This window comes from Sordaria macrospora, chromosome 2, assembly GCF_033870435.1.
Source record: "Sordaria macrospora chromosome 2, complete sequence".
Classification (NCBI taxonomy): domain Eukaryota; kingdom Fungi; phylum Ascomycota; class Sordariomycetes; order Sordariales; family Sordariaceae; genus Sordaria; species Sordaria macrospora.
In genome coordinates, this window is record NC_089372.1 from 5,060,678 (window position 1) to 5,085,104 (window position 24,427).

A 24,427-nucleotide genomic window follows, 5' to 3' on the forward strand; every position below is an offset into this window, starting at 1 on the left:
TTCTGATATGTGATAGCAAACTTTTGGTTCCTTGGAAGACGATCATGAGTAGCAAGGGATATGATTCAGTACAGGAAGTAAGAATGACTGTTTTGGTGTATGTTTACGACAGTATCCTCTGGACCTGCCAGAGCGTGGTATTCCTGTTGGCCACCACCTTCTATGTAGGCACTCCTCTAATCATGGTGTCAACTTCATCCCCAACATGTATAACTTTAGCGTACCGTCCTCCCCAAGAAAAAGCAGATTCCAACTAAGCCCCTGACGCCGTACCAGTATAGACCAAAATGAAGTATCCAATCGCCAATCGTATCGATAAAGTGAACTGCATATATCCAAAATCACCATCATGGCCCATCATCACGTCATCCTTGCCATTACTCCTCTCAGTAAAGCAACTCCCCAGAATCAACCATCTCCTTAAACTCATCATTCGGCTCCACAAACTTGTACGTCTCCCCTCTGCACACTCTATCCACCTCCTCCCTGACAAACGGATAGACATCCTTCCAGGCATTTCGGCCCATCCACACATCCAAGTGTCCATACCCGGGCACCACGCGCCTCTTGTAGCTGGTATCGTTGGTGCCAAAAGTGTTGCACAGGATCTCATAGGTGCGCTCCGTCGCCGCGGGCGACAGCACAGCCTGGTCGCGGCCGACAAACAGCAGGAACGGAATACCCTTGAGCCGCTGAATATTCTCGGGCGTGTCGAGACGCCGGCACAGGGGCTCATTGGTCATGACGTGCCCCTCGGCGCCCTGTTTCATGAGCAGGTGCAGCAACTTCATGTTGACGCCGCCGAAGAAGCGGTCGATCTGCCTGTGCGTCGCCTCGTTCAGGTTGCTGTGGTTCCAGCACCGACCGAACACCAGGCTGGTGCGGTGGCAGGCTGCGTTGTTGCAGATCTCCTTCCGCGGTTGAGGATAGAGACGCAGGAGCTGGTTGAGAGCCTGCTGGACATAGCTGTCGTCGCGGCTGGTGCTGCAGCTGAACCAGTTGCCCGCAAGGGCCCTATAGATCTTGTCATAGGGGCCGGTGGTGGCCTTGATGAGGTTCATGGTTTGCCAGATGGGGTTCATGAAGACTTGAGAGCAGGAAACACCCAGGAACCAGTCGGTTGGGATCGTCCCGTCAAGCATACCGGTGGAAAGCGCCACGCTGCCCATGCAGTGTGCGATGGTGTAGATCTTCTCCCGGCCGTATTTCTCGCGAATGTACTGCATGCATGCCTTGATGTCAAGACGGGCGTCATAGGTAGTCCAGCTGTTCTCCGCAACCATAAGCTGTCCGATACGGTGAACTGTGATGAAGACACGATAACCGGCACGTCTGAAGTAATTGACGGCGTTGTACCGGATGGTAGGAAGGGCAAAGATGTGGTGATCAACTGCCGCGCCGGGAACCATGAAGAGGTTTTTGATGCTCTTCCTGTCGTTATCAGGATAGTGAGTTGGCTCCCACATATGCAGGCGAGTGCAAACTCCATCCTCGGCGTAGATGGCATGGGACTCCGTTGGCGGTGTGTTGTTGATGTAGCCGGTAGGCAACATGCTTGGGTACTCGAGAGGGGTCAACGGTGCCATGAAGAGAGAGAGAGACTTGCGGGTAAAGAAGGTCATGAAACTAGCCGCACTGGCTACCTTCTTCAAGAGGTTGCTGCCAGTTGGGGTCATGGTCATGATCTCAGAGAGGAAGTCCTTCGGCTGAATGTGCATAATACCCTTGGCGAGTACCTTGCCACGCCTCCAAGCGTTTTCATCGTCGAGATTGCTGCACATTCCGTCCACATGCTCGCTGACTGTCACGTAGAGTGTGCTAGTCGAGCGCCAAAACTGAAGAGGGTTCAGCGCAACAGACGAATCAACGACCTTGTAACCGTGGAAGTGCAGCCTCCTACCATCGACGCCGGTCATATCAAAATCATATGTCAAGTTGCGGGTACCGGGTGCCTTGTCATCAATGATGAACAGGTTGAATTCGCCTCTCCGAACCATGAATGGTGAGCCAGGAATAGCGGGGCACACAAAGGTTCCCGTAAGCATGGCCCGATGCTGAGCGTGTGAAAGCGTCCTTAGAGTGTCGAAAGCCTGAACACTGAGGAAGAAGCGAGCACTTTCACAGAGCGATTTGGCGGTCCGGTAGGCAAGCTCGTATGTAGACCGCTCATCAGTGTTCATGTTAGGATCATGATGGATGAAGCCGGACATGACCTCAGTAAAACCCATGCCGCTTGAGCAAAGCTCCTTGGCCATTTGGATAGCTCTGGTTGCGTAGCCGAGACTGTACCCCTCTTCCACAGCTTCGATCTTTGAGACAGTCCTCTGTGGCAAATGCTGCTTGGGCTTATGTTGCGGCTCGCCAAAAAGATCAAGGGTACCGTTCTCCTCATCGCTGATTTGCAAACCCTGGCGCTGGCAGTATGCTTCGACAGACCGCTCTGCTAGGGCAGCAATGGTAGCAAAAGGATTGGCACCCAGAGCGGTGGGAATCACCGCGGCGTCTGTGACGATGAGGCCGTCATGGGTCTCACTTCCGAGTCCCGTGAACACCTCGCCCACATGGTTGGTGACACCGGTCCGACCCGTATTGTCTCGGGCCATACAAGCTCCGCTGTAAGTTTTAAGGTTGTGTTAGTCATAGAATTACGTGCCACAGTACACTACTTGTACGGGGGTTTAAGAGTAGGAAAAGAGCAACATACCCGATAGGATGGACTGTTACTTGTTGGTTACCCAACATGGCGTCGAAGGGGTTCTTAACATAGGTACCGCCAACAGCCTGCGTAGCTTGTGCTAAAAGGTGATTGAGCTTCTTAACATGATCACTTCGACCAACGCCAAGGAACTCAAGGACTGGCTTATCGTCCTGCAAGGTCAGCATGGCCTGGTTACCTGTGAGGGTGTTAGCTTTCAAGATAATGTTGCCTTGGTTGGGGCTTGTTTGAGCTGCTTACTATCATGAGACATGATGAGGTAAACCTGCGTCCTCGCAATGGCACCCTTCTTGAAGTAAGGGCCCAAGAATCTGCTACCATAACGAGCCAGAGCAGAGTGTGCCTTGTCAAGAACCGTCAAGTTCTTGGGTTCTTCGCTTCCTGGCATCAGGTCAAGCATCGCTTGTAGGAAGTGTGCGAGGGCGTGAGGAACAGAGCCCTCTTCGATGACGAATCCGTCAAGGGGGTTCTCTAGGTTATGCCTGCAATCGATGACACTGGTGATGCAAGGTCCAATGGGGTTATACGGCGAAGGGTATGCCCGGCCAATGCCGTTCACTGTCTCGTGGGTGTTGTATCCAAACGCCAGGATATCTCCATTCCCGCTCATGTTCTGTCCGACCAAGTTGCTCATCTCAAGACCCATTGCTTTGCTTCTGAGCAGGACCTCGGGAGTTGCAAGGGCGCCAGCGCCCAAGAAGACTGCTTTCCGCGCACGAACCCACATGAGGTCGCCGTGAAGGTTCGCTTTGAAATGGCCTCGGTTGCGGCCATGCCAGGCGAAGTAGACAAGGTAGCCGTCATCGTTACCCTGCTCGTCCTTGGCCTTTTCAATGTACCGCACCTCGCACTCGCAGAACAGTTCGGCGCCCCAGTTCCAGGCATCGGCCAGATAAGTAACCAGGGTGGTCGTCTTTGAGCCGTCGTTGACGCCAGTAGCATCCTGGCCGGTCAAAGCCGATGCCGACATCTCAACCCCACAGCTATTTGGGCCATTCTGGAAGCGTGTTGTCTGCTTGACCTTCCTCCATCTGTCACCATAGCCCATATACTGGGCTTGCTTCTTGAGGAGTTTGGCCTTCGGCAGCTCGGGCCAGTCATCGGGGTACTCTGCTGGCTCAAGTACTTTTTCTACCTTCTCGTAGTCTGATATTGACGATCAGTATCAACCTTGTAAACCATCTGCATTTCAGGCTTCTTTTGAAAAGGTTCTTGAACTTACACTTGTCCAAAGAGTCCACCTTGTTCCGGATCTCGGGAGGCCAAGCCTTCATGGCCAAGGTACCCTTATCGGCCTCCATAAAGACATTAGCGTTCATGAGACTTGTTCCACCGAGGCCTAAAGCTTCACGTTAGCTGGCGCCCTGTCATGCTTCTGCAGAGGTATACGTACCATTAGCCACAACTGCATTCTGTCCCTTTCCAAAAATCAAGTGATACATGCCGGTGGGATCACCCGTCTCAACGGGTATACCATCCAGAGATCCCGGGGCGAATGTACCGGATGTATGGAGTTCCTTGAAGGCGTCCGCGGCACCAGTAGGGTACTCGCCAGGCCACTTCTCACGGCCACGCTCAAGGACACACACCGATGAGCCTGTACGAGCCATCCGTGACGCCGCAACACCTCCACCGTAGCCGGATCCGATCACCACAACATCGTAGGCGACCTGTATAAGTTCGACCGGTTTCGAAATTCTCGGAAACGCTTGACGGTCTTGGTCGGCTACATAACTGCGCACTTTGGCGTTGGCTCGGGCGCGAGGTCCTCCAGCTTGGTGGTCGTGGATACCCTCTGTCGGAATCTGGTGAGACACTGGGTTGGGTCGAGGGAAATCCCGAGGTTGTTGCTTAGGGCTTCTACGGGGAGTAGGGGGGAAGTCGGAATCGGGTGACTCGGTGAAGGAGGCGTCTGAGTCGCCATTGGTATGTGTAGAGCCGGGGAAGAGGCCGGCGGTGTCGGTTTTTCCTCCGAGTTGGTGATCATCATAAGCTGGGGTCGGCGGAGGAGACAGAGCCCCGTTTGACTTGTGAGCTGATAGCCTATCCATCTCTTTAGTCAAAGATATATCACAATTCCAAAATCAAACTTCCTAATGAAAGGGCTCGAGCGGGAGATGTCAGTGAAGAGGCCCTTATGGTTGGCAAAAGAGGTATAGTGTGACTTGATGTCTTATGGAATACAAGGCAAGAGAAAGGGTATAATATGAATATAGGGAAGGTTAACGAAAAACGGTTGGTAGGAGCTGAGAGTACACGGGGAGGTGAGAAGAGATTTCAGTACCATTGGGAAGTGGATGGGAGGCGTCAAATCGATATATACCTGCTGGCCAGAACGACATTTTGTTCTGCCCTGGTCCTTGATATCCAAACTGTCTGATGGGGACGCCATAACGTGGCACTGTTCTAGCCCGACTGGGCAAAAGAACAACAAGCGTTGCTCGAGAATGTCCATGGAAGTGCGGCTGACGATGTGTACCGACTTGTACATCGGACTAGCGTATAGCCCTACCTACCTTGTGAGGTATAGGTCGAGGAAGAGGAGGGCTGTACACTGTGTCGGTCTGTGTCCGTTCAGGTAGGAGATCAGATACTTCGTGTGGAGAACGACGAGAACGGTTACCCGGCTCCTTTCTCATGGCTTCGCAGTATCGTGAAGGCGCAGTGTCAGCTAGGTTTTGATTTGAACCTGGCTCCCTGGTTCGCCGAGGCCGCGCTGAACAAAAATACATTATCGCGGGAAATGCAAATCACCATTGGCCGGGGTCCGTCTCCAGGCACGACAATGGAGGGTTGCAAGGGTATGGACGTCGAGTGCATTGCTAGCGTCTGGACATTCACCGAAAATCTGCAATGGTAACGGCATGGCACCACCATGTGAGAAGCGCGAGTCGAAGATGCTGATTGTTGCCGACCATCACGACGGTGTGGGTACACGAACTGCAAGCCTCATGTTTCCCGGAGGATGCGGAGGGGGCAGTTCATGTGGAGTTGCAAGCCACGGTGACTGCTAAAACCAACACAGGATGCCTTGCCTCTTTCTACCATTTTGGAAACCAAACGGGAGATTCTTCCGTTTTGTTCAACGATGGTTCTTCCGATCATCTGTATCAACCGATGTCGTGTACGGAGACGCTTGGCTCGGAGTGGAGGGACCGGCTACTCCGTCATTTATCCCCATGATTGAACTGACATGGCAAATCCATAGCCAAGCAAAGACCGAGCTGAGTTCTCCAGGATCCATCGCGACTTTTCGGTGCTGCTTATCCACAGCGATCAGCATCAGATCTTGTCTCTCGTTTGGCGAACATATCTGAGGCTCTTTTCGATTTGGAAACAACCGAATCTTGACATGTGATCGTGAGCTCCCTTTCTCATGAAATCTTTGATGGCTCTGGCTGCAAGATGAAGTCGACCTTTTGATACGAGGATACCGCCATGGAGCTTTCTTGTAAACATACTGTCGCAAATGCTTTTTTGACGGTTTATTCCAGCTTTGGAACCGGAAGGCAGTCCGTATTTTGTCCGGAGAAGGGGGTCTTGGGCCCTGGAGGATGGGGTAGCGAACAGCCAGCGATCGAGCTGCCATTGGAGGTCGATCCATTGAGTGGCTGATATCCCCTGCGCTTCTTGGCTTAGAGATGCTATCACCAATCCTATTGGCTTGAAAACGAAGCTAGCACCTATGGTAGATGGTGATAGGACGAGCTCAAAGCCACCGGACGAGTGCTACGCACGACTGCGAGAACTCTTCTCAGTTCATGTCCATTTCCGTCGTTCCCTTTCCCCAATCTGCTGTCTTTACTGATCGTCGTTGATAGTGCACGAGTGCTCAGAGACAAGGTCGGTTTTGATACACCGTATCACAAACAGCCCCCAGGTGGCCATTGTCATTGTCGTCATCTTCGTTTCGGCCCATCACTAGCCGGTCCATGCCCGGGCACATGACGGTAGAACGGGGACGTTGACTGGACGCCATCAATCCCCCACCCTCAACGCAACTGGACGCTCTTCACTGTCCGATCACAATGTGGCCCCCCATGATAACGATTTTCTGAGAAAGGGGGACGTCGGAGAAAAAGGCACGGAAGGCAGTCATCGTCATGGAGAAACGAATGGGGATCGGTTTCCAGCGTAGGCTTCAACCGGCCTGTCGTTTCTGCCGCTCTCCCGCATTTCGGGGTCGCATCCAGCCCTGAAGCAGGTGAGATGATGTTCGTTGCAGAGGAGTTGGAAACCTCCCGTTTCACTCCGTTCTCGTGGCGGCCAGTCCGGGTGGTCGAAGGTCGGGAAGAATTTGGGGACGATAGTACGCATTGCATATAGGTACTGCTCCCCGGGCAGTTTGACAACGTGACAGCGGGTGGTGGCTTGACTGCCGTAGCATGTACGGTATCATGCAAATTGCATGATGCTTTCCGGGAACAACTGCCCCTGTTTAACATGCTTTTAAGGGTTCAAGCAGCCCATGGCAGCAAAGACGTTTGACTTTTGTCATTCTTTTCTTCTTGACTTCCAGCAGTGCGAGTCCTTCTGAATCACCAACGGCTCTGTTGGGACAAAGTTAGCATCCACATGGCAAAGTTAGTTGGTGGTGGAACGGCCCGTTGTCTCTACTTACTGTCGGTAGGGCTGAGGCAGTGCTTGACGAGCTACGGACAAGGAACCCCTTTTGATGCTGAGCCGAACGACAAGGGAATGGGTACCATTCATAGGTGACAAGGGAGCACAATCCCAGAAGCCGAGTGCGAACAATGTTCGGTCGAGACGGTCCAGTGCAATGTGGATGCCTGGCGATTATCCTAACGACCTCAACTGCGCCGTCAATTGTTTTCTCAGTAGGCATATAACGAGAGGAAAATAGGTTTCTATCCAGTCTTACCGTAGCAATGGAACGAGGAAGAGAAGGGAAACCGGTCAACGGCAATTTCCACTCCTCGTCATCACGGCGGTCTGGAAGCGTCGAAGCGAAGAATTTTCGTTCGCAGCCCCAAGAGGGAAGGTGCGACTCGACAGCCTCGTGAGAGTTACCAGCTGAACAGTCGTCGCTTCCATGCGATGGGATGGGTCTGGTAAACCCGGAAGGAAAATGACTGCCTTGCGCGCCAAATCCGGCTACCCAATTCATCTCTACAAGGCATCAGCAATCCAATTGAGAATAATCTATTGGCGTTTACCCCAATGTCACCAATATCGCCTTACACCGTACCTTTTTCTGTGAAATGTTAATCCAAAAGTGCACATCGACACCTAATGATATCGCTCCCGTGTTCCCCAGCAGGCAGGCTCCCTCGTGTTCTCTGTATCCCCCATTCCCAAGTGTTACTGCTGCTTCTTCCCTCCCTTTTCCCCAATTTAGTGCCACCAATTACACGACCAGACTCGGACAAAAGAAAGAAGTCATGTCGCCGTCACACACATCCTCGCGTCACACCCGTTTCTCGTTTCTCGTTTCGTAGGTTGGGTCCAGAGCAACCAAGGTGAATAAATGATCAAAGACAGGAATGGAAAGAGTACTTAAGGTGACGCACGCACACCGTGACACCACACGCCGTTCCCCGTGGGGAGGTGTGGTTGCGCCGTTCGAGGATTGGATATACCGGTAGCTGAGATCATTCCCATGAGGCATGAATGTCGTCCAAGGAGGAGGAGAAAGATTAAAAGAGGAATGGCATCGCCACCACAACATTTGTTTCAACTCCATGAATCCCTTAGCTCGGTGCTTCCCCAACTCTCTTTCTCATATGCTGTCATCTGGATCGATATCACCCTTTTCGGTTGCTGAAGTTGTACAGAGGAAGCTGAAAGATGGCCCGGGGATCAGGCAGCCTACACACTACTACATCACTGCTTTTCGGTATGTGTTTGCTGCTGAGTTCCGTACTAACTGTAAAAGCTTCTATCCGCCATACAAACAAGTTAGTGCTCATCTAGTCTCCCAACACTCTCACCATCAATAGTCCAATCAGATCAAACACCCATACTGACTAGCTACGTATGGTGACGGAATCCGAACCTCATGCACTCCGACAAGACAAGGTTGTGATGCGCACCCAATATTCGCCCACATTCCAATTCTCAAAAGTGCCATATCGTATCGCAACTGGATACAAGTATCGACAACCCTCGGATCGGAAAAGAACAGGAATCAGATGGATATCCGCGTACGGTACCGCATGTATGATCCAGGACGCCCTAGAACTAGACATCAGATAGCGCACATCTTTCTCGAGTCATGCCGACGATGCCACCCTCGAGCCCACCGCGCGCCACTGACGTTCTAGACTAAAACTCTCAACTGTCATGCTGAACGACGTCAATCGTAGAGATGGGAAAATGTTCCAACGCTTTTGGGGTCGGCTAGGTGTAAGTTGGAAGCCTCTATACTACGTACCTACGTACGTATAGTCGGAGTACATATTTCCTTCCGTCGCATATTCGGTCAACGGAGTACTGGTAAGCCCATAAGCCCATAAGCCTTCTACTGTAAGCCCTAAACCAAACAGAGTACATGTGTATCAGCAACTGAAAACCAAGGGAAAACCAACGGTAACTTCATCAAAGCCACAACGGCACGGTTTTCTTTTCTAACCGGCAACAGCAGCCAACGTTCAATACTTCCCGTCGATATTACCAACATACTTCTGACACGGCATGGCGCGCACATGCCCACACATGCCCACACAATAAGCTTCTTACTGTTTGTTGTCTATGTATGTGGACTACTACGAGGGCCTGCGGGCCGAATCCCTCCTTTCCTCCTTTCCAGGAGAAAAATATTGAATCTAAACAAGCCTCACATAAGTTATCCTCATTCCGGAACAGGTAACGTTTGCGGCGCAGCAGCCTGTACAAAAAAAGTACTTGACAGTATAAGTATATATCGATGGTGACAAGGAAGTCAGGTGAAGGAGAGGTGAGGTGGCATGGAAGTTCAATAAAGCGCAGTATCGGAATCTCTGAAACTTCAAAAGTTCGGTTCTTGTGTGTCCAACTGGGGCGGCGTTGTCCGGCGTTTTTTTGCGGCGCAAGAGGTCATCGATGACTTCATACCGAATACCATCTTGATTCCAACCAACATCGCGGATACCGGGCAATATCTGATATGGCCATGGAATAAATGAGGGATTCTGAAACAAAAAAGTTACTTCCAAGTTCTTCAGAGACAACGCAAAGAATTGGCAAGGCAGACACACTTAAAGATATTAAGGACTCGTCCAATGTACACACAACAGGGAAGCGGAAGCACGCACCCGAAGTAGTCACAGTCACGAAGAACTAATTTCAAGAGAATAAACGTTTTGTGAATCGACAGATAGGATATGAATTCACCAATGGTATATGCGCATGGAAAGTCATCAAACCCGCCTCCATCTAAAAAGAAAAGACTAAACGCCAAAAGAACCCAAGCCTGCTCGGTAAGACAGCATGGCAAACCCCAACTCCGGCCCGTGATTTTCATTTCTCAGTTCCCATCATAAAAAATTCCCTTTTTTTCCCATTCCAAGTTTCACAAACGGTAAAGAAAAGACCGCTTAGTTCTTGATCCACCAGTCACCCTGGTCGTGCATGGCCTGGGCGACCTTGACGAAACCAGCAATGTTGGAGCCGGCAACGAGGGAAGGAAGCTCGCCCTCAGCAGCCTCGACGAAGGTCTTGGCAGTGTTGAGACCGTTGAAGAAGGCGTTCTTCATGATGTCCTTGAGCCTCTCATCAACCTCAGACTGGGTCCAGTTGAGGCGCTGGCTGTTCTGAGCCATCTCGAGACCGGAAACGGCGACACCACCGCAGTTGGCGGCCTTGCCAGGGGCGTACCAGACGGCCTCACCCTTCTTCTCCTTGCGGTGGTTCTCAAAGACCTCAATGGCCTCGAGAGTGCAGCCCATGTTGGAACCTTCAGCGACGAACCTGCAGCCGGCAGCAACGAGACCCTCAGCCTCCTCCTTGGAGACCTCGTTCTGGGTGGCGCAAGGAAGAGCAATGTCGACCTTGCCAACGTGGAGCCAGGGGCGGGCACCCTCGATCCACTTGACGTGGCCGTCGTGCTGGAAGGTGGTAAGAGGCTGACGGGCCTCCTTGATGGCCATGATGGCGTTGACATCCTCAACGGTGATGCCGTTGTCGCCAGTGGCGATGAGGGCACCCTTGGAGTCGGAGAGGGAGACGACGGTGGCGCCGAGCTCAATGAGCTTGAGGGCGGCGTACTGGGCGACGTTGCCGGAACCAGAGAGGGCAACGCGCTTGCCAGCGTAGGAGCCAGCGCCAGAGTACTCGAGCATGTGGCCGACGTAGTAGACGAGACCGTAACCAGTGGCCTCGGGGCGGATCAGAGAACCACCCCAGGAGAGGCCCTTGCCAGTAAGGACACCCTCGAAACGGTTGGCGGCCTTGCGGTAGGCACCGAACATGTAGCCGATCTCGCGGCTGCCAACACCGATATCACCAGCGGGAACATCGGTATCGGCACCAATGTGCTTGGAAAGCTCAGCCATGAAAGCGCAGCAGAAGCGACGGATCTCAGCGTCGGACTTGCCCTTGGGGTCGAAGTCGGCACCACCCTTGCCACCACCCATGCTCACTGGAGACGCCGAGTCAGCTACTTGGTTTCTTTTGTCTTGTGTAAATCCCGCTTTTGTCACTTACAGCCAGTGAGGGCATTCTTGAAGATCTGCTCAAAACCGAGGAACTTGAGAATGGAAAGGTTGACGGAGGGGTGGAGACGGAGACCACCCTTGTAGGGACCGAGGGCGGAGTTGAACTGAACGCGGTAACCGCGGTTGACCTGGAGGTTGCCGTGGTCGTCCTCCCAGACAACACGGAACTGAATAACACGCTCGGGGATGGAGGCAACGTTGAGGGCGGTGCGGTACTCGGGGTGCTTCTGGAAGAGGGTGGAGTTCTCGAGAGTGTAGGCCAGCTCTGTGGTGGGAAGTCAAGTCAGCTCCAGCTCCGTGGCTACACGATAGACATGTGTTTCTCTTGGTGTTGACATACCCTTGTAGGCCTGCTCGAACTCGGGCTCAGAGGGAAGGTTGGACATTTTGAATGTGGTGAGGGGTATAAAAATAAAGCAACGGGTTGGCCACCGGGTATCGATATAGTTGTGCTTGGTGGGAGGGCAAGATGGATGAGCAAGAGAACAAGACGAGAGGGAGCTGTGCTCTCTGGAGGAGGGGATGAAAAGGTTTTATACAAAATAGTAGCTGGGGCGACTGGGGGAAGGAAGCAGAGGTAACCTTGAGGGTTTGGGGAGGAGTCGGCGTGACGGAGACCTCGACTGGGCGAGACGAGACGGGCGGGACGGAGGGGGCCCACGGCGTTAGGTTGCGAGGATAGCACGAAGCATGCCGGGTTGTCCTCGATCCCCCCTCGATCCCCTCGTCCCTAGTGCCTTCCCCGTCCTCCGAACATGGAGCGACCTGGAGGCGAGCATGAAACCATCACAGACCCTGTCTCGTCTCTAGTCGCCTGTATGTTTTCCAGGCGGCATTCAAATCCCGCGTTGCAGCCCGCCCGCGAACAATCCCAGCTGCAGAATGCCATTGAGGGATGGGGGCGTGGAGCCCGCATGGGGGCACTCGGCGTGGTGGAGTTGCGCCGGGATTAGCCCCTGTCAGTTTGTCACTGTGTACTTGGCCACCAAGGGTGCTGTCAAGACGGGATATGGTGCCGTCTGGGCTCAGCAATATCAGATGCATCCGAATGTCGCTCTCCAGATTGGCAGAGGTGGTCTGAACCGGCAGTGCGGATTGCATATCGATGAACGCGATACATATTGTTGAAGACTCCGTCCAGCAACGTTCTCGAGACAACATGTCCCTAATAAGGCCCCCCAGTGCCCACAGCACCGTCATGTTTCGTGAGCATCGAGACGCGCCTTTTTTTTCTGCGAAAATCTTTCCGCCGTCCATCATTTCCACGCTCATCTGCACATTGCATACATACAACGTGGGATCTAGCAGCAGAATGGAAATGTCATTGATCAAGCATCTGGGTGGGAGGGTCGCGTGTAGGATTGGCTGTTTTAGACTTTGGGGGGTGTGATGGCCTGTGACAGGCTGGATCAACGTCATCCGTCTTGTCAGCGCTCCGAGGTCGGCTCACCATTTCTGAGCTATCGATATTCGATAGAGCTATTTCATCAGCACCAATTAGCCTGTAGGCTAGTACTCTAAGAACATAAGGTACCCCAGCCTGGATGTACATAATTCGAACGTGCAATAGAATCGTTGATGATACCCAAGTATTCACCATCGTCGACAATAGCCATTTCTGTCCATATATTTGTCCTGCTCGTGCGCGACATTTCAAGTTGCCAGCTGGGGCGAGAACAGAGAAATTTGAGACGAGAAGTGAAATGCGCTTTCCCCCCTCCCCCTGTCTATGAATCAAGACATGGCAGGCTGGGACTGCGCTTCCTGCACAACCTCGGCGGGCTCCACGCCGGGCGCCACAGCCGCATAGATCGTCCGTTGTCTTATCAGAGAGCGCTGATTGGCTGCCTCGAGGGTTTTTGTAAACAGTTACAAGTACAAGTGAGTGTCGGTTTCGCAGGGGTTGGAAGCTCTTTTCGCCGGACCAGCCCATCCGCTCCTTCTGAGGAAAAGATCGGAACACGGATCAATGCCAAGTCGTGAGCAAAGTCCCAAATCTCCCCCACTTCGCCCACGTCGCTTCGGGAGTCGCTACCGTCGTTCGAGCACTCCGACCTCGCAGGTCGCGTGTCGCAGGCTGCCAGTGTCATGTAACGCTGAGGCACACCAGGGTTTCATTGGACGGATAGGGGTGAATGCGACACAATTTGTCCTCTTGCTCACGAATTGATACCTGTCATTGGTCTGTTTGATCAGCCAGTTTGGGAGGTAGAGGAGGCCAGGACAGGTCGGGTTGCAGTCCGAGACCGCCCTGGAGAGCAAGGGCCCTTGCTTGCCATGCACCGTCGCCGTCGTCGAGGTTGGTGTGAATGCATTCCCAAGTATACATCCTTGTCACGAACCCCCACCTTCCTTCCTGGGATGCAAGACCATGATTCAGGGTCCCTGCAAACTCCAGCGATATCGTTCAGCCTTGCAGGAGCTTATCAGTGGACGGAGGAGCAACGAAAAGAAGAAAAAAGATGGAGAGATTGTGGTGTATCTCCGCCACTATCACGGTCGCGGTCCGCTTCGGCGAGAACTAGATAAATAGTCTTCACCATCGACAACGCGCGAGGGAAAAGTCTGGGCAGACAAGCACACCACAGTCCGAGCTACGCCGAGTCAGCGAGCCAGCGACCATCCAAAAGCGACAAAGTTCAAAAAGTCGACATGCCGAAAACTTCGACGATCGATGGGAGGTTGCCAACCTCGCCAGAGCACACGCTTTTCGGACCAACATCGGGTGTAGATCTGCTCTCCGGTGGCAGTTTCTCAGCTCGAATTTTTCTCTTGAATAGCTTCCCGCCGGCTGGCTTGTTTCGGCATATACACATACACGACCAACAACAGGTCCGTCCCTAGCGCGGCACAAGCTTGCTCTTACGTGGCGCCGAAATAAAAGTGGAATCCGACTCACGAAAAAGAGGCCACCCGTGAAGTGGAAACAAGCTTCTTTACATCCTATTCTTCCCGATGGCCAGCGCCAAAACCAGGGGCAATCCCGGCCGCTAGACGCCGTCGACTTCGGGTCGCCAGTCAAACGGTGGGAATCCTGGCGTCGGGCCCGTGCCCGAGTCCACATCACGGAAACTGCACCGCAATCCGTATCTCGAACGGTATCCACACGACCGCCTCCCCTATCGAGTCCATCAACCCCCCATGCGACGATTCGGGGCTAAGCGGCACCAAGAACCCATCTCCGAGCGGCCAACGCGGCTTCCGGCGCTGCTGCGAGCACTTGCAGCCTGGTGTCTGCACTCTGCAGTGCCAGTGAAGCTTGCACCCGCGTTCAATATCCGCTGCGACCTTATCTCACATTTGGGCGCTATATACGGGCCGACATGACCTTGGCACTGGACTTCACTGGTATGTAGCTGCCGGCTTGTCGTATCCAAGACGGATACCCATCTCCGCTCCCAGTTCGTACTTGTGGTGTCGTCCGTTTCTTGCGTGGTTTATCCTTCTGTGACTGATCGACTCGCCTCCACACGGAGGATGTGGGCGTCGGCGTCGGCGATCTCGAACATCACTAAGGTGGTTGCCGAGGTGCGCTTTGCGCGAGACGCTGTGAATGACTTCGGCTTACCAAATATTTTGGAGACTGCTGACGCAGCCAAGCGAACTTGGAAGCTGTCCGCTTGATTTTGTTTTTTCAATCAATGCCTTGCATTGTCACTGTTTGATGTCATTGATGGCAAGAGCAGCACAGCAATCATTGAACTTGCAGCGCACTTCCCCATCTCATCACAGATCGCTCTTTCAGTTGAATCCAGTGGCCAGCTACCTTACCCGTTGAAATTTGGAGATGCCCCTCCTTCCATTCGAGGAAGGAACGACAGGTTCGACTTCTGGGGAGAGCGGGATTCCACCGAGCGGGAAGCAGATGTCACTTGCCGAAACTGAATACGAAGTTGACGAGCTTAGCAGGATGCGCTTTCCAGTTCTACCGGAGGACAAAAAGATAAGACACGTACAAAATATGTACAATTGAAAATCTGCGAAGAATTGAATGCAAAATCGTTGCTTTCCATCGTGTTTCTACTGCTTTTCGCTCCTCAAACCACCAATACCAAGACAAACTTGCTGACGATTGCGATTACAAACAGAACCACCGACGCTCCCCCTCCCACGCCGTCAACCTTTTCACGACACTTGCATCACGATCGGACCGGCCACGATGATATCATCCGTCAGCTTGCCTGTCAACGGGCCCGCGCTCGCCAAGCTCACATAAACTACGCCGTTCAAGCCCTGCGGCACGACACACCCGCCCGTAGCAGCATCGAACGCCGTGAACGCCGTGCCGCCGGGGACACCACCCGTGGTGAAGGCGCAGAATTTTGCGCCAGCCGTCACCGACGCATCGGTGCTCTGCAGCTTGACCTCGGACCCGGCAGCCGCGACCGTTTTCCCGTCCCCGCCCATCGTCAGCGTCGGAAACGCCGTCAAGATCAGATTGCTGCCCTCGGGACAGCTCGCGATGAAGGGCGCCGCAAGGCTGAACACCTGCTTGGGAGACAAGGGCGTGTCGAAGGCCTGCGGGACTGCCACCACGCCGCTCGCCGCTCTGATGAAGGTCTGGTGGCGCGCCTCAACCGTCAAGATCGAGGCCGCGGTTGTCAGGATGCCCGGGTCGGTCACCAGCTGCGCCGCGCCTAGGTAGGCCGACACGCCGACGTTCTCGAGCACGGCGGCCGTGGCGACCATTGCGGCGGCGGAGTCGACAGCCGCGAAGTTGTAGGTGCATGCCTGCACGGGCTTGACGCCGGCGGCGGCGATGGCGCCCTGTAGCAGGATTACGTGCGCCTCTTCGGTGCTGCCGATGCCCTGCAGGTCCTTGATCTGAGACTCGGAGAGGCCGAGCGCGGTGAAGTCGGCGGCCGGGAACTTTGCGAAGCCTTCGCGGTAGAAGGCCTCTTCGAGGAGCTCGAGAGTGAGAGCGCTGAAAAGGCAGGCGGGTTAGCTGTTGTGAGGCTGATGCAAGAAGAGAAGAGGAGGACATACAATTGCAGGATATCAACATCCGTCAGGCCTGCGGCCGCGGCCAGGGCATTCTGTCGCTTCATGAAGCTGTGGATGTTGAGTTGGTTACCCGTCAACTTGGGAACGGCGGGCAAGGCTGAGGCCAGGGCAGCTAGGCCTGCCGTAATCAGGCCGAGAGTCTTTGTGATTGAAGGCATGTTGGCTACTTCGTCGACTGCTTTTGATGAGTTGGCTTAGAGGTAGGTCGTTTCTTCTGGTGGCGTGTATGCTTGTGTGCGTGTGTGGACTGTTCTTGTCCAAGTATTACAAGATAATTATGCCCAACCGCAGGCAAAGGGCTTTTGGTCGCTGATCGTTCGGAATGATCGTGATTCGGTGTTCGAGAACTGATGAGCACAGCTTGAAGAGACAGGTAGAAACTCGAGAAAAGGAGAGTGAAAGCAACAGCTAGGAAGCAGACCAGTGCTTGATATAAAAGAATGAAACAGAAGAGTTAACTGCAACACAAACAAACACAACACCAGGTTGTTGTGAACGTTAAATGAATGGTGGTGAAGGGAATAAGAGGAGGGAGGAAAAACAACAAAACAACCGGCCCTGAAGAGGACAGCCAGGTATGGATATATCTCTTCAAAAGGAGGAAACAAAGTTCACAAGACGTGATGTGACTGCAGGCGAACGCCAAGCGGCCGGACCACGGAATACGGGGTTATCGATACAACAGAACATTTGACTACACTACTATAGCACCTGGAAACAAGGAGGATAGCTTCACTCGGGGGCGAACGGCTGTTGAGTGTTCCGGGGATCTGGGTAGTATAGTTTGCGGAAATGGAGGGTGGTTGTTCCCATTTTCCCAAAAGTCTAAAACACCAAGAGACAAGGGTCAGGGGTTATGCATGAGTTCCCGCCGTGCCTGGTGAGTGGTGACAGGAGCTTCGGAGTCGGAAGCAAGGTACGTACATACATACATGCTATACTATACTATGCTATACTACCTTTGAAATATATCAAAACTTATACACGTACCTCATATGAATCTCTCTTTCTCGGGCCTGCATACCAATCTGGCATACTGACATCTTGTGAGGTGGTTGTGGCATGTGAAGATGTGAATAAGCCGCCCGCTCTCCAGATGCAATATTAACAAACAACTGGGGTTCGTTCTGACAATAAATGGCATTGAGAGGAAAATGAAAGGGCCCGGACGGATACCTTCGATCCCACCTCTCAACACCAACACAGGCTGAGTCAAAGTCGGTTCAGTCCAAGCATTTCTCAGGATCGATGCAGCTACCTATTTTGTGTAACAAGCAGGTGAGACGGAAGCCAAGTGAACTAGAGGTAGACTGTTCAGAACCAAAGAAACGAAACACCAAGAATGGTTGGTTACCTCACCCTTTTCATCACATCTCTTCAAGCGTCTGGTCTGGCTCTTTTCTTGGTGGAGTTCTTAGCCTCTCTTGGGCTGGCCTTGGTCTTGGTCTTTGGTCCATCACAAATCCAAAATCACATCGTCGAGTCTTGACGAGCGGAAAAAGCATAAAGGAGGAAAACACCCATGGCCAACTAAGGCGCCGAACCAATAGAACTAATAATCAACATAAAAACAAAAGTTAACGCTTACTTAACCTTGCGTGCGCTCGGGTATCTCCATCTCCATCTCCATCTCCATGGAAATCATCTCTTTCTCTCTCTTTGCGTGTGTTCGAAATGAGGATTCATCTTTTCGTCGAGATATAGACAGGGGATAAAAGTCTTGAAAAGGGGGGGGGGGGGGGGGGGGGGTTGTTTCGCTTCCCACGTCTCAAACACGTTTCAAAGTCTTACGGGTACACGGACTTGCTCTAACCCGGTACCTTACTTACCAAGCCCCCCAGCAACTCTTTTAAACGTTTTGGATTTTCCCCCCCGTGCTGTAACCCCTCCAAGCCTTCCAAGACTACTTTTAACGCCGACTGACTCCCAACATCTCATCACGCGTCAAGGTAGCGATGGGTTTCGCTCATTCGCTTGTTCTCACTTCTACGGAAACGGAAACGGAAGACATGGATGTCGAGTCGAAGAAGCCGTGTTCCATGGTGATGTTTAACACAACATTTTCTACCCACACTCGGCATGGATGAAGCTTCAACAACACATGCGGCGAATGGCGATGGCTTCGTTAGGACTTTGTCGAATCTCAAAAGATTGTTATTCTGCGAAATGGACACGCAAGCTGCTTGCTTTTCCCAAGCCTTCTCGCCACTCCGTCGAATAATCCTCATTCACGTTTATCTGTTCCTCTGTTACTGTCTTCTTAATCCTCATCATAACGTGTTCATCCTCCGTCCCCAAAAACTATTTAGGTAGCCAAATTATGCTTGATACTCCCACAAACTGTCATCCGCCAATTTATCCATGTTGGGGTCTTATATAACATGACACCTTCGCGAATAAGCCAACAGACTATAAGACATACACACACCATATCCTTAACAAAGGGACACACCCCATAGCAATCTTGGAGACGTTACTTCCTAATCCATCACACATCATCCGTTCCTCCTACTTATTTAACAATATTTCCACATCGCTGAGTCATCTTAAACACTTCTTCAACCGCCACGCATAGTCTTTCCAAATCATCAAAACATTTAGAGGGCATAGGGGTTGAGCGAGCGGATAGTGAGACACCTTAAGAGTTTGGTTAGTTATGCATGATGTAAAAGGAGAAGGGATATATAACTTACGGTGGGCTCTTGGAGAGGTCGGTCTTGAGAATGACAGGCACACGGGTCATCTCCGTCACATCCTGGATGTACTCGCCACCCTCCTCGCGGAGCTTGAAGAGCTTCAAGTACTTCTCCTTGTTGGTCAAGCGAGCCTCAGGCGTGTCACCGACAGGCACCTTCGAGTCGGACCGGGTACGGTGGAGGGTACCGACAGCCTCAGCCGCAGACTGAGTAGGGGAACCGGGCACGCTCTGAGTCGGGCGCTCCGCAAGAGATGCGCCGGCCATAGCCTCGGTGATATCAGAGGCATTGTCCTCGATGTCGTCCTCATCTTCGAACAGAGCGTCAACATCATCGTGCGAGACGGTACCAGTTTCGATCTGCTTGCGCGCAGTCTCCTCGCGCTCCTTCTTGGCGCGGTCAGCCTCTTCGGCCTGACGAGCCGCAGCGAGAGCATTCGAGATGCGCTGAGAAGCAGCAGCCTTGGGACGCTCATCTTCGGGGACATAGGCGGAGCTGGGAACGCCCTTCTCCCAGTAAAGTTCGAGAACTCTCTTCTCTTTTCTGAACTCGGCCTTCTTCAAAGGAAGCTGATCGCAGTGGACGCGCTTCTCGAAGCCCCACTCGGGAATGAGAACGTCAAAGGCAGACTCGTACACACAGATGACGATACCCTCGCTAATCAGGTCACCATTGACCTCCTGACGCTTCTTATCCATAGTGCGGCAGGACTCAATGTGAACGCTCTGTTCCTGAGCGTTTTGAGCTGAGTCTTTCTTGGTGTTGCAAGCCTCGACGGTCTTGACAAGGTTCTCCAAGTCCTCAGTATATTCAATCTTTCCATCGGAAAGGACAGCCTCAAGCTGACGATGGACAATGATATCGGCGTAGCGCCTAGTGGGGTAAGTGAAATGAGTGTAGAGGGGCAAGTTCAAGGCATAGTGAGGCCAAAGAAGACTGGCAGTCTTGCCAGCAATGAAGTACTTGGCGCGCTGCATGGACTTGACGAGGAGGGTCTCCATACCCTTCCTGATGTCAGAATCGTCAATCTTGAACAAGCTGTTCTGTAGGGTACCGCTGCTGGTGGCATCAATGTCATAGCTCAAAGCAGTCATGCGATCAACGATAGTTTGCAGACGGCGAGAGTTGGGTGCAGACTGTCTGCGCAGAAGAGCCTTCTCCGGAAGTCCCTGCGCAAGGCGCTGGGCAACATACGTGTTGGCCTTGTGCATAAGCTCTTCAACAAGCTCGGTGGCCTGGCTAGACTCGAAAATGTTGTGCTTAGGCGGGATGTTCTCATCATCAAGCTGCTGAAGGAGACGAAGAGGCGCAATGGGCTCGCCACCGGCACCCAAGCGAGCTTCGCGGAACTTCTGAGCGACAGCGTTAAGAATCTGGATATCCATAGCCTTCACGGACGGATGCGAGAATCCACTGCTACCAGAAAGGGCTTCATCGATCTGGTTAAGCGACACCTTTCCGCCGCTCTTGACGATACCCTTTCCAATCCAAGTGTCGCCTTCAGCCACGGCACCAGTCTGGGGGTTGACGTGGAACACAACGCTGAAGGTCAAGCGATCCTGTTCAGGAGTGAGGGTGCAAAGCTCGCTCGACAGCTTGGGGGGAAGAAGGGCACAGAAGCGGTTGACGAGATGGACCGCAGTGCCGCGCTTCTTGGCTTCACGGTCAACGAGTGAACCGGGCTTAACGAAGTGGGCGACATCGGGAACATGAATACCGATCTCGATCTTACCATCAGGCAACTGCTTGAAATGAACACCGTTGCCAAGCTCGACAGAGCCATCCAACTCAACAGTGAACACATTCTCGCCACGGAAGTCACGGCGAGTGGCAAGAGCAGCTTGATCCTCACTCTCAAGCGACCAGTCTTGCTGGCTGACGTTGCGCAAAACGGCCTCAGCAAACTCGTCGGACGCGAAGTTGTTGTCACGAAGGAGGGCGTCGGTCTCAACCTTAAGATCACCCATCTTGCCCAGCTTCTCAACGAGAGTACCGAAAGGATGCAGAGAAGTGATGGGCCAGCGCTTGATGCAAGCCACGAAGATCTGGTCCGCATAGTCCTGGTGCTTCTCCACGAAGTCCTTGGGGGCTTGCTCGGTGGGGATGGCAATCAAAGGAACGCGCTTGTCAGTGGGCTTGAACCAAACAATCTTGGGCTTCTCGTGGGAGCGCGAGTCTTGTTGGCGGCCATTGCCACCGTCTCTCGCAGCGCGTTCGGCTTCCTGCTTCTCCTTGGTAGCCTGGCTGCTCGGGCGGAGCAGACCCAAGGTGCCAGAGAACATCTGGCCTGGAACGCGCTCAATGACGGCAACGATGTGGCCAGCGAAGAGGGGCTGCTGCTCATCATTGATCTCCTCTTCCTCCACCAAAAGAAGACTCTGACCCTCGACTTCGACGTCGTCATTCTTCTTCTGGGTAGGACGCTGTCTGAGACTGCCACGGCGGCGGAGGCCTCCCTCAGCGTTGCCGTTGTCGTCACCAGTGTTTTGGCCTCCGCTAATGGAGCCGGAACGAGTGTCGGTGATATCCTTGCGCTTCTTCTTTTCTTCCTTCTCACGCTTTTGCGCCCACACTTCACCAACATCCAACAACTCGACCGCAACGAGATCACCTTCGAGAGCACGGTTGCGGTCCTTGCTGCCGCAAATGAAGATGTCGGCGGGAAGCAGGCCGTCCTGGGTCGAGACGTAGGCATCGCTTCTGTTCTTCTTGTTCACGCGAAGAATACCAGAAACAAGCTGACCGTTACCCAAGAGGGCGGGAAGAGTAGCTTGGGGAAGGTAAGGAGTGAAAAGCGTCTTGCGCTGTTGTTGCTGGCTTTGCTGACCAGGAGCAGCCATTTGGGGGGCGTGCTGGCTGGCGGCAAGACCAGTAAGTGGCTGGCCATTCATCTGAGCAAGCTGAAGAGCCTGAAGCTGGTTGAGCTGCATCGGGTTGAGTTGCTGGCCAGGGAAAACCTGGGGCATCATCATCTGGCCAGGGAACTGGACCAGCTGAGGCTGTCCAGGGTACTGGAAAGATCCAATGGAGGAGATGGACTGGCTCACAGAGCCGCGGCTGCGATGACCGGGCTGGAAGCCCTGGTTCTGAGGAATGGAAGCGGTCTGGTCCTGAGCCTGGTTCTGGTTCTGGTTCCTCCAGTTGCCGTCGAAGTTGCGGGAACCAGTGCGGGCATGGCCACCACCACGGCGAGAGAAGTCGCTGCCTTGGCCCATAGAGTCAGTAGAGAAATGGCCTCCGCGGCCACCACGGCCATTGGCGCCAACAGCCATGCTCTGGCTCCTACCGTGGCCGCCACGGCCGCCACGGAAGGACGAGCCCTGAGCTATCTGGCCCTCGGCCGGAGCAGGCGTAGCGCTTGGGGTGGTCTTGGCATCATCCTCAGACTTCTCGGAGGAGCCCGAGGCAGGAGCAGCAGGGAACTGGAAGGTAGAGGTCGTACGCTTCTGTTGGGCGATCTCGGCGGCCTTCTTCGCATCGGCCAGGGCCAAGGAATGTCTTCTCTGATGGCCACCGCCGGAACCGCCACGACCGCCACGACCGCCGGTACTGTTCTCTCGGGCGTGACCCTGGGTAGGATCCTGGAAGTTGCCGAAAGTCGAACCAGAGGCACCGGCAGAAGGAGCAGGCGGCGGGCCCCCCATGCCCATGTTTGGAATGGCCGACTGATTACGGCGATGTGAGAGTGGTTGTGTAGGAGGAGCTAGGGACGGCTGCTGCTGGAGCTGAACCGGGAACTGGAAGCCCGCCTGGGGCGCCAAACCAGCAATGGGCTGGAAGTTGGTGAACCCGCCAGGGCCCAGGGGCTGGGTGGCCGGAAGCATACCGAGGTTGGCATATTGAGCTGTAATCTGCTGTTGCTGCTGCTGAAGGAGTTCGATCTGCTGCTGGATGGCAAGCTGTTCCACTGCGCGGAGAAGAATATCCAGTTAGTACGCTACCGCATTGAGGGGGGATGAGGGGTTACAAAAGGATAGAAGGCGGGAACGAGAGGAGGGTCAGGGGTATTATCATTGGCGCATGAAGCTTTTCGCCACGTCCAAAAATAGTCCAGTGCAAAAGCGGTGGGAGGAGGGCCGCGATAGTACACGATGACAATGGCGATGACAACAGCGAAACTCAAAACATACTGTTCGTGTTCGAGAACATACTCATCAACGGGGTCAGCTCCGAAGGGCTTCTTCGGTGGGCGATATGGAGCCGTCGGCCGGTGGGACCAGGGACGCCTCCTTGAGGCTGCTGTTGCTGGTCCATGATGCAGGAGTTTGCTGGGACGGACAGGTGCAGATGACTTTTGGGGTGATCCAGGCAGAAAAAGGTGCACGTCGAGTGCGAATGCAAGGCGAATTCGGCGTTGGAAACTAAAGCGTGTGACGAACGAAGAGCACGAGCCGAGTCGAGTCGAGTCGAGTCGAGTCGAGTGGGAATCGAATCGAGGCGTAGTCGACCGAACTGAGACGAGGAGGTTAGGTTATTGAGCTGTGTTTGTTTATCTTTTTTGTGTGGCCGGATTGCCGTTGCGATGCATCAGATGCGATGAATGGAGTTCCGGTATGTTTGGTTGCGGTGCGGAGACGTGGTCGCCCCAAAGGACAGTTTTGTTTCGCAGTAGAGCGGATTGGATGAAATTGAAATCGAGTCCAAAGAGGTTTATAATGAGAGATTGAAAAGTTGCTACGAGGGAGTGTAGAGATAAGGGAGGGAGGTGTCCGGCTTTGCGAGTTGACGTTGAAGCTAGAAAGCCTGAAGCCGATGCGGGTTGAGGTTCGTGGGGACGGAAAGGGAAAGGAGAGTGCAGGAGGAGGAGGAGTTCGGAGGTGGTGGAAGGTGGAAGAGGAGGAAAGAGGTTCGCTGCTATAGAAAGTCAGGAGGACTGGACCTTGAACCTGGGAGGAGCATTGGAGAGGAGGAGCACACATCAGCACCGCAGGCAGAGGGCAGTCAGCGAGAGGAACCTGAAAGGTCAGGTCCATTCCTGTCTTGTACCTGCTACCAGTGACGAACTGATGCGTGAGAACGACGGGATGGGCCTGGCAGCAGTCCCGCCTTCACTGTCCTGAGGTCCGTCCCTCCTTGGAGGCGCATACACGGTGCGGCGGCGGCAGCAGCGGGCATCGTCTGGTCCCCCCGCCGCTTGCACCTATAACCTATCAGCGCCGGTGGGCAGCCCGCTGCAATGGTCTACCAAACCTATAGCGGGCAGTCAAGAACCACCACGGCGTTCCACTAGCAGCGACTACTCGCTCCAGACAGCTGAAAGGTCGCCCCCAGTGTTAGTAGCGCCAGGGTGCAAGTGCGCACGGTGTTAGGGTGCACCGGATACACCATGTGCGCGACACACCGTGTGCTCCTCTTAC

The 24,427-nt window shown here is 53.6% G+C and overlaps 4 protein-coding genes across 4 annotated transcripts; all 4 read right to left on the bottom strand.

Annotated features, from left to right (window-relative positions):
- Window positions 1-115: 115 nt before the first annotated feature.
- Window positions 116-5,436, bottom strand: SMAC4_07547 (uncharacterized protein). The gene is made up of 5 exons (XM_066090645.1): window positions 4,110-5,436; window positions 3,939-4,055; window positions 2,957-3,862; window positions 2,705-2,894; window positions 116-2,613 (listed from the first exon to the last, which is right to left on the bottom strand). Exons 1-5 carry the CDS (start codon window positions 4,765-4,767, stop codon window positions 387-389), a joined length of 4,098 nt encoding a protein of 1,365 aa, XP_065946249.1. The 5' UTR covers window positions 4,768-5,436; the 3' UTR covers window positions 116-386.
- Window positions 5,437-6,370: 934 nt separating this feature from the next.
- SMAC4_07546 (uncharacterized protein) lies at window positions 6,371-12,008 on the bottom strand. The gene is made up of 3 exons (XM_003344490.2): window positions 11,711-12,008; window positions 11,360-11,635; window positions 6,371-11,294 (listed from the first exon to the last, which is right to left on the bottom strand). Exons 1-3 carry the CDS (start codon window positions 11,754-11,756, stop codon window positions 10,252-10,254), a joined length of 1,365 nt encoding a protein of 454 aa, XP_003344538.1. The 5' UTR covers window positions 11,757-12,008; the 3' UTR covers window positions 6,371-10,251.
- A 1,936-nt stretch (window positions 12,009-13,944) lies between these two features.
- SMAC4_07545 (uncharacterized protein) lies at window positions 13,945-16,959 on the bottom strand. Its single transcript, XM_003344489.2, has 2 exons — window positions 16,357-16,959; window positions 13,945-16,294 (listed from the first exon to the last, which is right to left on the bottom strand). Exons 1-2 carry the CDS (start codon window positions 16,530-16,532, stop codon window positions 15,496-15,498), a joined length of 975 nt encoding a protein of 324 aa, XP_003344537.1. The 5' UTR covers window positions 16,533-16,959; the 3' UTR covers window positions 13,945-15,495.
- Window positions 16,960-18,231: 1,272 nt separating this feature from the next.
- On the bottom strand, window positions 18,232-24,153 carry SMAC4_07544 (uncharacterized protein). Its single transcript, XM_024655354.2, has 3 exons — window positions 23,201-24,153; window positions 19,068-22,977; window positions 18,232-19,011 (listed from the first exon to the last, which is right to left on the bottom strand). The coding sequence occupies exons 1-3, from the start codon at window positions 23,322-23,324 to the stop codon at window positions 18,972-18,974; spliced, it is 4,074 nt and encodes a 1,357-aa protein (XP_024511253.1). The 5' UTR covers window positions 23,325-24,153; the 3' UTR covers window positions 18,232-18,971.
- Window positions 24,154-24,427: the final 274 nt, after the last annotated feature.